At 45.3% G+C, this 15,353-nt stretch overlaps 1 protein-coding gene across 1 annotated transcript in view; it reads left to right on the forward strand.

Annotated features, from left to right (window-relative positions):
• NUP210 (nucleoporin 210) overlaps window positions 1–15,353 on the forward strand; it is a 59,511-nt gene that overhangs the window by 32,577 nt on the left and 11,581 nt on the right. Inside the window, exons 19-31 of the mRNA XM_027892537.1 lie at window positions 28–128; window positions 2,332–2,436; window positions 2,571–2,672; window positions 4,803–4,931; window positions 5,599–5,726; window positions 6,273–6,408; window positions 6,694–6,756; window positions 7,649–7,828; window positions 9,182–9,262; window positions 10,152–10,283; window positions 10,479–10,637; window positions 11,101–11,192; window positions 12,764–12,938. Of these exons, the coding sequence (XP_027748338.1) occupies window positions 28–128; window positions 2,332–2,436; window positions 2,571–2,672; window positions 4,803–4,931; window positions 5,599–5,726; window positions 6,273–6,408; window positions 6,694–6,756; window positions 7,649–7,828; window positions 9,182–9,262; window positions 10,152–10,283; window positions 10,479–10,637; window positions 11,101–11,192; window positions 12,764–12,938 (1,583 nt within the window). The remainder of the gene's footprint in view (window positions 1–27; window positions 129–2,331; window positions 2,437–2,570; window positions 2,673–4,802; window positions 4,932–5,598; window positions 5,727–6,272; window positions 6,409–6,693; window positions 6,757–7,648; window positions 7,829–9,181; window positions 9,263–10,151; window positions 10,284–10,478; window positions 10,638–11,100; window positions 11,193–12,763; window positions 12,939–15,353) is intronic.

Raw genomic sequence — 15,353 nt, forward strand, 5'->3', positions numbered from 1 at the left:
GTATTTTTAATCTCTGGTTGATTGTAGGCTTACAGACTGTTGTAGTTCATCGGGAGTTTGGGACAGCTGCCATCTCTGCAACTGCCACTGGGTACCAGCAATCCCACCTGAGGGCAGTGAGAGCACAGGTAACACAACTCTGGGTTTGGTGCCATTTTCCTGTGGTCCTGAGGGACAAGTAAAGCAGCTCCATAGCTACTCCTGGAGACAGGGTCATACAGCTGTTTTTATTCTTGTTCCTGGCTTTCCCTGCTTTCCTCTGCACTGGGTGCTGTTTTTCCTGTGGAATACATGCAAGTCCTCGGGAGCTTTTGAACCCTCTGGGCAAGGGGGTTACAAAGAAGTATTTCAGTTGGTTTTGTTTCTCTTCAGTTTTTTCTTTTTAATGAATTGGTGAATCTCTGCTGCTTGTCCTTCACTAAAGCAACCATGTGCTTCGTGCAGCTGTCACTGGGGACAGCAAATGGATTATTCCTCTGCAGAGCTGGGTGGGAGAGTTCTGCATGAGCAAAGCCGAAGCTGACTGATTCCTCATGTGGACCATATGTTAGTGTGGGCTCTGACTAATGCTCTTTTTTTTGTTTCCTGAGAGACTTCTCCTTCGTACAGTGCCAGCCATAAGCCCAGGCTCTCATTTTACAAGTCATTAGCCACTCTCTGAAATGCTTTAGTTTGTTCATACTCAGCACAGGGGGGAAAAATGGGAAAAGGCAGCGATGATGAACAAAGGGCAGGTGTAAACAGATGGCAGTTTTCTGTTTATGTCACTTTTTCAAACTGAATGTCAAGGCAGGTTTCAGCCTGTGGAATAAGCTGATGTGCACAGTGACTGACTTCACATACCCTGCTTCCTAAATTGAATTTCTACCTAATTTCGTTAAGCAGGATTTAAGTGGGTTTTGATGATATGCAGTTCTGAATCAGATACCTTGAGAGCAGAGTTGAGGCAAAGAATAAAATGCGCAGGTAGAGGTTACAGTATTTGACTCAAAGCAGGTGCCAGCTGGGCACTAGTAATGTGAAATATCCTGTGGGCCAGATTGCTGGCAGAGTGGCCCAGGTTTGGCATCTGGATGGTAAATTCTTTGGGAGGGGATCTGTTTTGCCATGTGGTTCTTGACTTTTCACTGAGGTTTCCAGTCTGCTCCTCTTGGGAAATGTGGTGTCAATGCATTTCCCCTGAAGAATTTGGCTACAACTTGGTCAGAATCACAATATTTGAGACACAGTTATTTTGCCACCAGAGATGTTTGAGACATTTGGTTCTGTTGCTTTGTTTTTGCTCTTAAAAAAATGAGTTGTGGTATGGACTCTTTGAGTTCTGCAATCATTTTGCAACTTTCAGTATCACGCTTTATTAGGCCAATATTCAATATTCTATCTTACTTTTAGGGATCATTAGAAAAGTGAGTGCTCCAAACTCTTCCTTGAATTCAGAGAAGTTTGTTGTGTTTCATAGTGGGAAAGGGCACTGGAGTTCTCTAAAGTCTCTGGGTTAAGGTGTGGGAGGAATCTTTTCCATAGTGGGAGAGCAGTTGCAGACAGCAGTTCTGCTACACTTTGTAGGCTCATGGGTTGTTTCTTTAAGAGGTAACTTGGCTACTTTTCTCAGGTGCATGGGCTGCTCTGTTCTGCTTTCAAACCCGCCCATACTCACACTCCTTTCTTGCAGCCAGAACCAAAGATCTGGTAGGTGGTATGTCAGAGATGTCGTGATTGCTGCTCCATGTCTGAGTGGAACACCCTATTACCTCATTAGGGAAAGATGACATCCTTTCTCCATCAAGGAAATAATCCTACTAATGAGGTGAAATGGGTACAGAACAGTAGCTTCCTCTAAAACCCTCTTTCCTTTTCTGAGCTAATGTTGTTACAGTGAGAGATGAGCCGTGCATCTGGTCCAGTGTTTGTGCAGTTACATGTAAGGAAGAATTTCTTTTAGAGGCTTCCTAAGAAGAATCTCAAAAAGATGAGTTAGAAGAAGAAAACTTTGTGTATTAACTTCTAGCATTCTGACTGAACTTAGGCCATGTTCCCAAGGTGTGTGCATGTCAGACTGGATTGACTGACCCTGCTACACCTTCAGGGTGGGGGCCTTTGCCCTCTGTCATGCCAGGGCTGCAGAACAGGAGGCCATGCCCTGGGTGTGACCTCACCTGCAGAGAGGGGGCAGCAGCTGAGCCAATCAGAAGATCCTGGATGGCATTCTCATAACCTGAACTTTTCCAGCCCTGGCTCTTTGTTCAGCTGCTTCAAACATCCTCCCTGCATTGGCAAGGCACTTGTGCTGTTTTCTGACTCTCTGCTGTGACTGCTGATTGTTTGTTCCAGTATGAAGCTCTGCCCCCAGTGTCTGCCACCACTGAGCTGATCCTCGTGGAGGATGTCCAAGTAAGCCCTACTGATGTCTCCATTTACAACCACCCTGACATTCAGGTGAGGAGTTACTCTGCTGATTTCCAGCTACGGGGGGGAAACTTCTCAAACTGCGTCATCTGCGTAAGGAAGCCAGTTTCAGCAGTGGACTAGAAAGATACAGTCTAATTTTGGACGCTTTTCTGGTTTTGCAGGCAGAACTTTTCATCAAAGAAGGTTCTGGATATTTTTTCATTAACACCAGTGTGCCCAATATTGTGAGAGTGACCCATGAGGAGGCTCGAGGCGTTGCTTTGGTGAGTGCAGCATTCTGTGATTTGATGCCTTTTTGGTGACCTGATTGTTGTCCTGCAGCCTCATCACTGCTGGGCATTTTCCAGTCCATGTGAAAGGAGAGGCAGTAGCTGATTTTGGGGGGTTTTGCCCCTCACAGTCAGGTTCAGGCAGTGTCAGGGATAGGAGTTAGTTTAATTACAGTTGTGGTGCACGTGTTTCCTCTGTAACATAAAAGCCAGTACCAAGTTCTTCACCCGTTCTAGTTTCACGGTAAAATGTTCCTGATTTCATGAACACACAGTGAAAAACAACGTGACAGAATTATTTGGAAGTGTCACACAAAAGATCCCTTGGTTTCCAGCACAATATTGGAGTATTTGCTGTAGGCCAGTACTTCTGAAACCTTCAAATTTCTTCTATTCTCTAGTGCTATTTCAGGGTATGTTTTATCCCTGTCTTTCATCCTGGTTGTGTGAATAAATATCTATGCAAGAGTTTATTTCTGATCTCCACATTAGGTTTGAAATGCACTTTTCCACTGGAAGATGCAACTAAACTACAGTTACTCTTGACTTCATGCAGGGCCAGGATATAAAATGCTTTCTATCATGAACAACAATAAAAGGGTATGTTTGCATTGCTGCTTTCATTAGACAAGGACTGGAAACTACACAAGTTGCTTTAAAGAGTAGCCTTTACGAATTTATAATTTACAGATTTGTCTTGTAAGAAATAATGTTGGTGAAGTTGTGAAATAATGATAATTAAGGTGGAAATTAGAAATTTGTGAAACAGTCTGATTGTCTCTAACTTTTGCAGGTGTGAAGTGGGAGTATTTTCCCAACTCAGCAAGGCACAGAGGTGGGGGGAAAGTAGATGAGCTTCTTTTTGTACACAGTGGAGTGTTTAAAGTCTTAATAGTTTAACCCTCGTGGGTTTAGCGGTGCTTTAGCTGATGTGCACAGGATAACTTCACTGCTCTCGTCTGAAATTAAGCAGTGGAACAGTGACAGCAAGATGGGCTTTGTGAAGTATAAAAAGAGATTTTATCTACCTGTCAGATTAAAGGAGAGACAACTCCACTTTTTAACACACTGAAAAAAAAATACCATCCCCCAGCATTTTACAAATTTGTTAGTCCTGTGTGCTGTGCTGGAGTTAAATCCCATGGATTTTTCCATGGAAGGCAACAGAATGGTCTGTCTGGGAACTCAGCAGGCTCCAGACTGGCGTGTCAGGCTGTGCCTGGCAGGTGCCAGAGCAGCCAAGCTGACAGAGGATGATTTGGCACTTCTGAGAAACTCAACTCCAGTTATCTGGAGCAGCGACTCCCAGGCTCTGCAGGGCTGCCAGGATCACTTCTGTTCCTCCCCTCTGGTTTGGGGGCAGCAGGAGGAGCAGTGTTCCCAGTGCCATCCCCCATGTGTGGGGAGCCAGTGGGCACCAGTGGGAGGGCAGAACAGAAAGGGCAGCTGGGATAGGAACAGTTTTTAAAAGTTGCCCCTCTGGCCCTCAGCTGGTTCCCCTTCCTTGCTCTCCCAGCCCAGCTGAGCCCCAGTTCTGAGGGCTGGAGTTCAGGAGCACAGGTCTCCTTCTTGTTAGTCTAAAGTGTACATTCTTTGTCTTAAAAACCCATGAAATAATAATTGTATTAAAGATGTACCTGATCTGTCAATCATCCTCTTCATTTGGAGGATCTACCACCCGATTTTGGCTGCTCATTCACATGAAGAGCACTGGGTAGAGTATGAATCCTGCCAGTGCTTTATAGGCATAATCTTTGTCCTTGGTTATTCTTTTCCTTATCGTTTTGGTTTTCATTTCACTAAGAAAAGCTTCAATTCTGTAAATGATTAGTTGTGGGGTTTTTCCCCTTCTGATGGCAAAAGAGTAACAGGATGCCAGAATGTTCTGGATGAAGATCCATTAATTCACTTGCTGCCCTGGGCTGTTTGCACTGGCTCCATAGCATAATACTTTTTACATACATTTTACAGCTTTGCCTTTACTTTGGTTGAAGAATTCCTTGTCTAAGGCTTGGAAATTTCTGCATCTAACTACTTCTGCCTGGGAAGTGATACAAATTCTATCCTATGAGCAACAAACAATGAAAAGCAGTGCTATAATGAAGTTTTCTTTTGGCATTGCAGGTGCAGCCTCTGCTTCCAGGATCGGTGACTGTAATGATTCATGACTTGTGCCTGGCTTTCCCTGCCCCAGCTAAAGCTGAGATCCATGTGTCTGATATCCAGGAGCTGTATGTCCGGGTTCTTGACAAGGTTGGTGGTTTAGAAGCAGCTGTAGTGGCTGATCCAGCCTGGCCTGATCCTGAGTGCTGATCATGGACAGAGTCACGAGCCACGGACAAGATGCTGCGACCCAGAAACACCAGGAGCTCCCCGTGCCTGTCTCTCCCTCCCAGATTTATCCCTTTAGGTCATAAGTGTCTCAGAGTATCAGGTGTCTCTTCCTCATGTTCTGTGTGGCAGCAATCTCAACTTCTGCATTCACACAGTGTGTTAATCCATAATTTATATGGACACGCTCATTTACATTGCCTCGTATTTCAAGTGCATGTGAGCAATTCTTTTAGGAGTAGCTTTTGCCCCAAGGTCATTTTCCATATGTCAGTTTTCAAAAATGAACAAAAAGAAAAACCCCAACTCATTTCTCTTGCCAGCTTGGGTGTGCCTCAAACGAAATAAGTGTTGATATTTCTGGGTGTTGTAATTATGCCCTTGCCAGCTGAAAGACCTGAATTCATTTATTTCATTTGACACTAACTCTGCTTGTCAGGGGTTAGTCTTTAAAATCAGTGCTAAGCTAACCTTGGGGCTCTATCCCTCCTCCCCTACTACAAGTGTAATACAAAATCAAATGAAAATGTTTATGCTATTAAATAAGAATAGTTTAAGTGAAAAATGACTGGATGTGTGTGTGTTCCAGGTGGAGATTGGGAAAACAGTGACCGCTTATGTCAGAGTTCTGGATGGCTCTAAGAAACCTTTTCTGGCAAAATACTTCACTGTCATGGATCTCAGTCTAAGAGCAGCATCTCAGATTGTCTCCCTTGTGTAAGTTAATGGATTTTTTTTATTAATATGCATAAGCAAAAAGTGAGTAAAGGCATTGGCTTGGAAGCCTGGTGGCATACAGTGACTGAGGGTTTATTTATTTTATTTTTGTGAAATCCAAATTACCTGTTAAATGGTAAAAAATGGTTTTTTGTCAGGAAAATTGTCTAAACAGTCTGAATTTCGGTGACTGAGGAATGAGACTGAATTCACAGAGTGTAATGTTTGATGGAGCTTTTGTGCATCTTGGAAGCAGGGACTTGGCAGATCGTGTCAGGTGAAGAGCTCTGTGTGAAGACACGTCTGATGATACCAGACTCACTCTGTTACTTGGTTTGTTTTCAGTTCAGGTATTTAGTTTGAAGCTGAAACACAGGCCACAAAGAGCCATTCTGTGCGGAAGTGTGATGGTTACCTCAGTTTTGCTTAAGCCACAGTCACTTAGCCTTGTGATAAAACTGCTGTGCACTAAGTCAGTCCTTTGCATGTGTTCCCAAGTGATTTCCTCCCTGATTTTCTCTGTTCCCTGTGGCTTTTTTGCTGCAGCCCCCTCAGGGAAACTCTGGATGACCACACTGCTGCTTTCCTCGTGCATGGCATGGCCATTGGGCAGACCAGTCTTACAGCAACTGTGACTGACAAGAAAGGACAGAGAATCAACTCTGCTTCACAACAGATTGAGGTAAATAGTTTCAGATAGATTTTGTTAGGGTGGAATATGAATACGTAAATTACAGTTGCAGTACAGTAATTAATTTGCTAGAAACAGGATCATTCTGTCCAGGTATTGCCAGTCTGTTTAGGATTTCAGTGGCATTTAACTGCAAGTGATGAGTTGAGTTATGCTGCAAGCTCAACTTACTGTAATTAAGCAAGTAAAACCTCAGTTTTACACTTGTACTGTTTTGTTACATAATTTATCTGATTGAAATACCCTGCACACAAGTATTTCTACTTCTGTTTATAGGTCTTTCCCCCCTTTAGGCTACTGCCAAGGAAGGTGACCCTAATTATCGGGGCCACGATTCAGGTGAGGCCTCTTCTGACATATTTTCTTTCTTTTGTAATTTCTGCTGTAAAATAAATATACATAACTTGTTTTTTCAGCAGTAGATAATCAACTTGACAAGTTAGCTGCATTCAGACTGAGTGGGCCAACAGGAGAGCTGGGGAGCAGCCTTGGACAGGGCACTGTAGGGACGGGAAACAGGGAATGGCTTCCCACTGCCAGAGGGCAGGGCTAGGTGGGATGTTGGGAAGGAATTCTTCCCTGTGAGGGTGGGCAGGCCCTGGCACAGGTTGCCCAGAGAAGCTGTGGCTGCCCCTGGATCCCTGGAAGTGTCCAAGGCCAGGTTGGACAGGGCTTGGAGCAACCTGGGCTGGTGGAAGGTGTCCCTGCCCATGGGCTTTAAGGTCCCTTCCAACCCAAAGCATTCTGACTCTACATTTCTGTGATGAACACTGCTCTGAACAAGAATAGTTTCACTCATGAGCCACCTTCCATTTTGGTGGATTGCTGGATCAAAGGGTTTGTATTTGTTGTTAAACCTGTCACCTGAGGCACTGTGGGGCAGTTGTACAAACTGCAGCACAGAGCAGAGCTCTGCCACGTGTGGTGAAGACACAGGCAGGTGAAGTTTTCTGAAGCTTCCTGAAGTGGAGGTGGCATCAGCCTGTGACACTCTCTGAAGCTCATGGTCCATGTGTGTGCTGAGCTCACAGATTTCCCAGGCTGACAGGACATCCTGCAGGGAGCAGAGTGCAGGGGAAACAAGCCCTGAGCTGCCCCGGGGAGGCTCAGTCAGCCTTCCAGTGGGGACACCGTGGTGCTGAGCGGGGAGGGGAGTGCCCTGAGGGGTTAACCAGGAGCAACAAGTACCTGCAGGGTTAACTGGAGCTGTTGTGCGTGCTGTTGATGACAGATCACTTCCGAAGGAGGCCCCCAGCCCCTGTCCAACATGATCTTCTCGGTGGACGACGAGCAGGTGGCGGGGGTGAGCAGCACGGGGCTGGTGCGGGGAGCGGCCGTCGGCAGCGCCACGGTCACAGCGGTGGTACAGGCTGTGGATGCAGAGACAGGAAGGCTTGTGGTGGCGTCCCAGGTAATGTTTGGGGCTGAGAGAGGCTCTCTGACTCCTGGCTTTGGCTCTAAAAGGGGGCAGATAATCTCCTTGCACTAGCAGTGTTACCTTGTGCACTCCCCTGGTTTGCTGAAGATGAAAACACTGTTTCTTACTCCCCGGCCTGTGGACTGACAGTGGGCTGGCACAGGGGTTTACTTGGAACAGGTGGGTGAATCTTGGAGTGCTTTAAACCAGAGTTTTACAGAGAACCCAGGGAGGCTTTATGCCCTGTGTGGTGCCTTTAAAATTAATCAGTGCATCTAGAAAAGCCCATCTAAAGAAGCTTTTCTAACCCAGCAGGAGGTTGTCGGTTGTCCTTGCCTGCATCCTCTTACAGCTTAGCATGCCCTAGGTCAGTAGGATCCAGAAGGCAACTGTAGCCCAAGAAACTTGTTGTTTGTTAAGCTACAGCAGTTTGCATCACAGCTCTCATGTGTGCTGTGCTCTAAACTTGTCTGGAGGTACCAGCAGTGAATCCCTGGTATTCCTTCAGAATCCGTGCCCTTCAAATTTCCTACAGCTGAGAATGAGGGAGCTGAGCAGGCCTGGGAGGGAGCACAAGTCCCTGGCACTTGCATAAGGCTCAGAGCGCCAGAACTTGGGCCCAATCTTATGACTTCTTCCTTTGAGGTCAAGGCAGCACAGCTGCTGTGAACCACAAAGCTCTGCTGCTTGAGAGATGTCAGCACAGGCCAAGAGGAGACAAAGTGACTTTTGAAAAAAGTGAAATATAAAGGAATCTGTGCTTTTTAATGTATGGGCAGCACTCTGGCCTGATGCTGTGGCAGGAGGCAAAGTGATCTTGAAAGCTGAATCTGCTGCCCAGTGAGGTTCCAGGTCTGACCTTTCCTTCCCAGTAGATAGCAGGAATAAAACCTATCAGGAATGTCAGGATATGTGAAGAGAAGACATCAGAGTGTCACACATATCATACTTTTGTTCTGGATTGTCCCCTTTGCTGCTCTGCAATCCTCATTGCCTTCTGATTCGCTCAGTGTCGTCCTTTACCTCCTTTATTCATCCCTGTTCTCCTGGGGACCCCTATGATCTTGTCCCTTGCTGGCTGTCACCTCTCAGCTCCATCAGTAATTCTGAGCAGAGCTTTTTTTATTCAATTTAGGGGGCATTTTGAACAAGTGTCTATCAGTGTAAAGTTGATACTGTTATAGTTTTTTACAGCCCTACTGAATTTGTCCATCTGTGTTTTTGCTGACAAGTCACACGCCAATCACATGACAGGAGTGATTGATAATGGCAAAACAGTGTCTAGACCTGAAGGTGAAGCCTAGTCCCATCTGTCAAGTGCTTACAATGCCTCTTCCTCCCTTGCAGGACAGGGTGGAAGTGGAAGTGGTACAGCTGACAGCTGTCAGGATTCAGGCACCCATTACCCGGATGAAAACTGGCACTCAGGTGATTGCTTTGGGATTTGCTTCTCTTGCCTTAACATGTTGAGCTGCTCATGGGGACCATTCCTGTCAGACCATCTGGCAATGGCACTGCAGCTCCCAGGGCTGCTGCAGGAGGGAATGTGCTGGCAGAGAGAAGCTGCACTGTGAGGGTGGGCAGGCCCTGGCACAGGTTGCCCAGAGAAGCTGTGGCTGCCCCTGAATCCCTGGAAGTGTCCAAGGCCAGGTTGGACGGGGCTTGGAGCAACCTGGGCTGGTGGAAGATGTCCCTGCCCATGGAAGGGGGTGGAACTAGATGAGCTTTGAAGTCCCTTCCACCCCAAACCTCGCTGTGATTCTGTGATACTAAAACAGAACTCAGAACAAGTTTCCCTCCTGCACCAGATTTTTAGGAATTCAGACCCTCCTTTAATCTGGAGAATGGTTCTCTCATCTACGTTCTGTTGCAGTGGAGACTTCCTTCCTTTGTGTGCTGACAATGTCCAGTGTGTCTCTTACATCCAGAACAACAGATATTGCTTAAATTATCTTCTGTAAGTCTATTTTTGAAGAGTCTCTATTCCTCTGTTAGTTACTCATCCCAAAATGGCAAGTGATTGCAGCTCATTGATCCCAAGTGAACGAATTGCTTTGAAGATTAAAAAGAAAAGCTTGAAAATCCCTGTTTTGTGTTGGTAGAGCATACCAAATGAGAAGGAATCAAAACTGACTTGTGACAGGTTGGTGGTTGAGTCCTCTGTGTGATACATCCTTGCAGCATCAACAGCAGCCAAACCATTTTCTTCACAGGAGACACCATCTCTTTATCAGTGAATTTTAATTCTCTCTGCTGTGTGCAGGGGATTTGTTCCCATGCTGGAATTGCCTAAGCAGGTTGGTTTCTCTGTTTGTAGATGCCAGTTTATGTCATGGGCATCACCAGCAGTCAGACCCCTTTCTCCTTTGGCAACGCTGTGCCGGGATTGACGTTCCACTGGTCTGTCACCAACAGGGACACTCTGGATGTCAGGACAAGGCACAGTGAGGTAAAATGTGTGTGTTTGTTCCTGCACGTGAGTGTATCTTGGGAAAAGGGAACTGCACATAAGGGGATTGGAGAAAATGTTGTTGCCTGCACTCTGAAAATCCTCGAGTGACTGTCAGCTCTGGGGGGGTATTTCCTCTGGAGCAGGGTCTGCTCTTCCCACGAGTCACAATTTAATCTCTTTCTCCTTTCCAAGGCTTCTTTTCAGCTTCCTGCAAAATACAACTTCGTAGTGGATGTTTATGGCAGAGTCAAGGGAAGAACAGGCCTCAAAGTGGTTGTGAAGGTCCTGGATCCTGCAGCCAACCAGTTCTACAACATGGCCCGAGAGCTGTCCGATGAGATCCAAATTCGGGTAAGATGCTTTTTTCCTCACAGTTAATGCTTAAATATCTGTTTCAGAACTAAATTCAAGTCCGTATTTGAAGTCAGGAATTTGAAATGCAAAGGAGTAGCTCCAGCTTTGGTTAATCTTTGAGCCCTTACTGTTGTTTGTGTAACGTGGCTCATCTGAGCATGGTGAATGTGGGGTCTCCAACACCCATTTCATTGGAGAAGTCTTCTGATTTCATGCTGCTGCTTAGTTTAGCCATAGCCCTGGAAGTAAATGCTCTTCAGAGTATTTTGGAGAAGCTACTGCCTATCCCATTCTCAAATATTCATGTTTAGTTGTCATTTTTCATCATAAGTATTATACAAGGGGGAAAAAAAAACCTGTTACAGTTCTATTTGTGTTTCTTTTGTTTTGAAGATTAAATAAACAGAAGTAAATTCCTGGCTGCACACAACAGCAAACTAAAATGCCTCTTATTTTCCAGGTGTTTGAAAAACTTCATCTGGTCACTCCAGGAGTGGAAGCAGAGCAGATCTTAATGTCACCAAATTCCTTCCTCAAACTTCAGACAAACAGGTCAGTGAGCAGTTTTTACACTGACTTGTGTCAACACTTCATCAGCACCCTAAGGTGGGTCTGCTGGAAGGAGCTGTCTCAGTCCTTTTAAAAGAGTATCACAGTACATCCATTTAATACACAGTTTATCTGGTGATTAATAGCATCTTATCTGTTCTCTTGGGCTTTGTCAAATCTTGTCTTAGATTGTGGCTAGAAAAGACCTTCAGCATTGGGAACTCTTGGATGCTTCTCTGAGAAGCTGCTGAGCCAGTGAAAGCAGCAGCCTGCTCCCAGCAGAGGTTTGGATGGGTGATTGAGGCTTTATGGAATATACCCCTCTGTATTTCTCACACAGAGGCTCTGGCTGGATTTTCAGATTAAAATGTCATTTCCAAATGAGAAATTCTTTTAACATAATCTGTTTTCAAAGACTGACATTTCAGACTCATCTCAGGCTTGAAATGTGATTTTTCCCAGCCTAAAACTGTGCAGATACAGACAGTGGGACACACACTGAGGGCTGAGCTTTAGGTGCATTTAATTTTTAAGGGGAGGGAACCCTTGGTTTCATAAAATCCTAGAGTGGTTTGGGTTGGAAGGGACCTTAAAGCTCATCCAGTCCCACCCCCTGCCAGGGCAGGAACACCTTCTACTCTTCCAGGTTGCTCCAAGCCCCATCCAAGCTGGCCTTTAGCTGGAGCTCCAGTGACCATGGTCATTCAGCATCTGCTCTTGAAGCAGTTACATGGGAGCACTGGCATCTGTAGTCACTGGTGGTGTTCTGCTCTCTGCTCTTAGGAGTTTTTCTGATTAATTAGTCACTAAGGTGATAGATATGAATTTGTACATGTCTTTGTCCCAGTATCTTCACTGTCCAGCTTTGGAGCCTTTATGTCTGAACTCCACCAGAACCAATTCCACTGTTGCCAAGAAAAGGGCAACTAAAATCCATCTTTAATGATTTTTTTTTTCCCTAGGATAGAGTATTTCCATCTATTTCCATATGGAGAAGCTTGAAAGGGAAAAAAAATACTGATCTGTTAGAAGATAAGTGATACTTCAAAGCAGTTAATATCTCAGAATGCCCACTAATTGCAGCTGATGTATTTGCTGACTGTATTAATATGCAAATACCATGGTGAGAGCTATTCCAAAAATTAACCTTGTCTACAAAACCACTTCCAGGGAACTGAGGAGATCCACTTAATCAAGGCCCTGATTTTCTCTCTGCTACCAGCATTGGCCCTGCCAGACTAACCTCCCTCTGAGTGCTGTTTGCAGAAAGGCTGGTTGGTGTGGCCTCAGATGGAATTCTCTGGGGTCACCTTTGCTTCAGTGGGTGGAAACTAGGTTTGAATACACGCCTAAACCCAGATAAGTTCTTCAAGTGAGCTTCAATCAGAACTTGAGCTTTGCTTTCTTAGACTAGAACACACATGTCCTTTTTTTTTTGTTGTTGTTGTTGCAGACACATGGAAAAACCCCATATAATGAAGAGCCTTTTAGATTTGCATAAAATACTGGTGTAAATGTGGTTTTACTCATTTAAAGGCTTCCTTGCTTTTTGTTTCTCTGGTTTGTTTCTTCAGGGACCGAGTGGCTTCCCTGACCTACCGTGTCCTGGAGGGAGCAGGTAGAGCTCCTGTGGTGAGAATTGATGAGAGAGGTTTCCTCAGGTCTGGGTCTTTGACTGGAACATCAGCACTGGAAGTGATTTCCCAAGAGTCCTTTGGGACCAACCAGACCATCGTGGCTGCTGTTAAGGTACAATCAGCTCTCTTGGCAGTTTCCTTGAGTACAACTTCACCTCTGCACCAGGGACTGTGGCTGCACATCCTGAGCTTCACTTCTGCCAAATGGGCATTAATAGTCAGCTCTGAGCTTTGAAAAGTGTTTTCTGTACTAAACATAGATGGGCAAACATTAAATCCCAGCTAATTCTTACATTTGATACATTTTGCAAAAAAAACCTGCGTGTGCATGTGGTTTAAAATCTTCTTTTTAAGGAAAGTTTGTCCTAAAAATCTCTTAGAAGACGGATAATTACAGAAGTTCAAAATAATAAAAAAAAAAGATAATGTCATAAACATGCATTTTACAGTGTGTGGAAAGGTAAATATCATCTGGAGTCACAGCATCTGCTGTGAGGTACCCAAACAATACCTAGATTTTCATGATATGAGAGGTGCAAGTGTACAGTGCCCCCAGAATTACTTTTTTCTGCTGTTTCCCAGCAGTTCAGCCTTTGCAGGGAATGAGAATCTGTATGAGAGCCTGTCTGAGCAGAGGCAGTGATTTATATGCCGTTGCCTGTGTGTGGTGAACTGGCAAGGAGGGTGTCCAGGGCTGCCCTGGGAGCCTGAACCACACTGAAATGGGGGTGCTTTGGGGCAGGACAAATCTGGCACAAAACCCAGCTTCTGAAACGCTTTTCTCCCCCAGAACTTCATCTGTTGGTGGAATGCTGCCGTGGGGAGTGGGGTGTATCTCACTGGCTGGGCACTTGTGGCACAGGGGAACGTCTGTCCATCAGCTCTGCTCAGAAATCCTTGTGCCCAGAACTTTGTGCATCTGGCAACACGAGCCTTGAGATCCCCCTGCTCCACTGCCTCCTGTCCCTTTTACTGTCCTTGGCATCTCCCCTGTGCCCCAGCTAAAGGAGAAGGGCATACAGTGGAGTGCTGACTTCAAATTATTTGGGAGTTGAACTCCTGTAGTCTCTGTGAAGTGGCTCAGTGGGTTTTTTATTTGAATCCTGTTTTTTTCCATCGTGTCCAGCTTTTCCAGTAGGACAGTGTGTAGGTGTGTCCTCCTGGGTGGGGAGTGAATCAAGGAGCGGGACTCAGTGTCTCTAATGCCTCTCCTGCTGGGAGCTGGTGGCAGGGAATTTCTCCAGCTCTGTGACAGGTGACCTTGTTCCTTCCCTTCGCTGCTGGATCCAGGCAGTGAGAGACACCTAATGAGTTTGGGGTTGGCTCCAGTGCCATTTGATCAGCACACAGTGGGACTGAGTCTGTTGTGTGCCCAGGATGTCCCAGAGCTGTGCAGTGTGTGCTGATACAGGGCACGGGAGCTCTTTGAAGTAGGACCCACCTCAGATCAGCATCTCTGTTTGCCTGCACTTGGTCCAACTCTGCTGCTTTTATGGAAATGATCTTCTTAACCTCCCAGTGCCTTTGTGAGGTAACCCAGAGCTGCTGGTTCATTTTATGGCTGAGGAACAGAGGGAGCTGGAGTTGTTCTGCCAAAGGTCTTGTCAGAAAACTTGTGACAGAGGCGGGGATGAGCTGGAATCTGTTGTGTCATTGCAAGGCAAAGCTCTCTCCTTCACACCATCCTTCTCTCCTAAGGGCAGGTGTTGTCTCTTTACAACTGCACACAATTAAGGAGCAAACTGCTGCAGCAGCATCACTTAACACTTAGACCTTCAACTTTGCTCAGGAAAAAGCCTCTTACATAAGGCAGGAGAAGCAGGGAGTGACTGTGCTCGGTGTGGAAGCAGCAAAGCACTTGCCTGGCCCAGCTGTACTCAGGATTTTTATTTAATAAAAAAAAAACTTCACCAACTGAGATGCTCTAACAGTAAAATAGCTGTTTTCATCAATATTAAATTTAGCAGTTGTCCCTTGTGGGACAGTTGCTGAGATTTTAAAGTAAAGCAAGCTTGAAAATCTGTCAGGGAAATGGGGTTTTTGTTGGCTTGTTCCCTCAGCTGGTTGGGCACAGGTCTGTGCACTGAGACTTTAACTGATGATACCAGCCTGGAGCACACAGTTGTATATACTGATATTTTAGCCATTTTTTTCAGATTCACCAAAGATGTATTTTGCTTGAGGCCAAATTTGTCCTTTCCTTTTTAAGTTCTGACATGTACATTTTCAGATTGCAGAGTTTTACATTTTAGCTGAGCCTCTTAGGTCAGAAAAAAAGGGATTTTCCTGCAAGATAAGCTTGAGGGCTTCTTTTAAAATAGTTTTCTCAATATATTTGAGGGTTTTTGCTTTCTCTGTCCTTCCATTATTTATTTTCCAACAGCTGTAAGAGAACAGATACAGTTATTTTTGTTGGGTAATTTTGCTAGTTAACTTAGGGAAGTTAATGAAGAATAGTGATGTGCTATTTAAAAGCCAAAACAATAGACTGTGAGCTCTGTGTCTTCAGAAAAACTTCCCTCAGTGG

The sequence above is a fragment of the Empidonax traillii genome, unplaced genomic scaffold (genome assembly GCF_003031625.1).
Source record: "Empidonax traillii isolate 1590-97213 ecotype Southwest subspecies unplaced genomic scaffold, ASM303162v1 scaffold356:size572493, whole genome shotgun sequence".
Taxonomy (NCBI): Eukaryota; Metazoa; Chordata; class Aves; order Passeriformes; family Tyrannidae; genus Empidonax; species Empidonax traillii.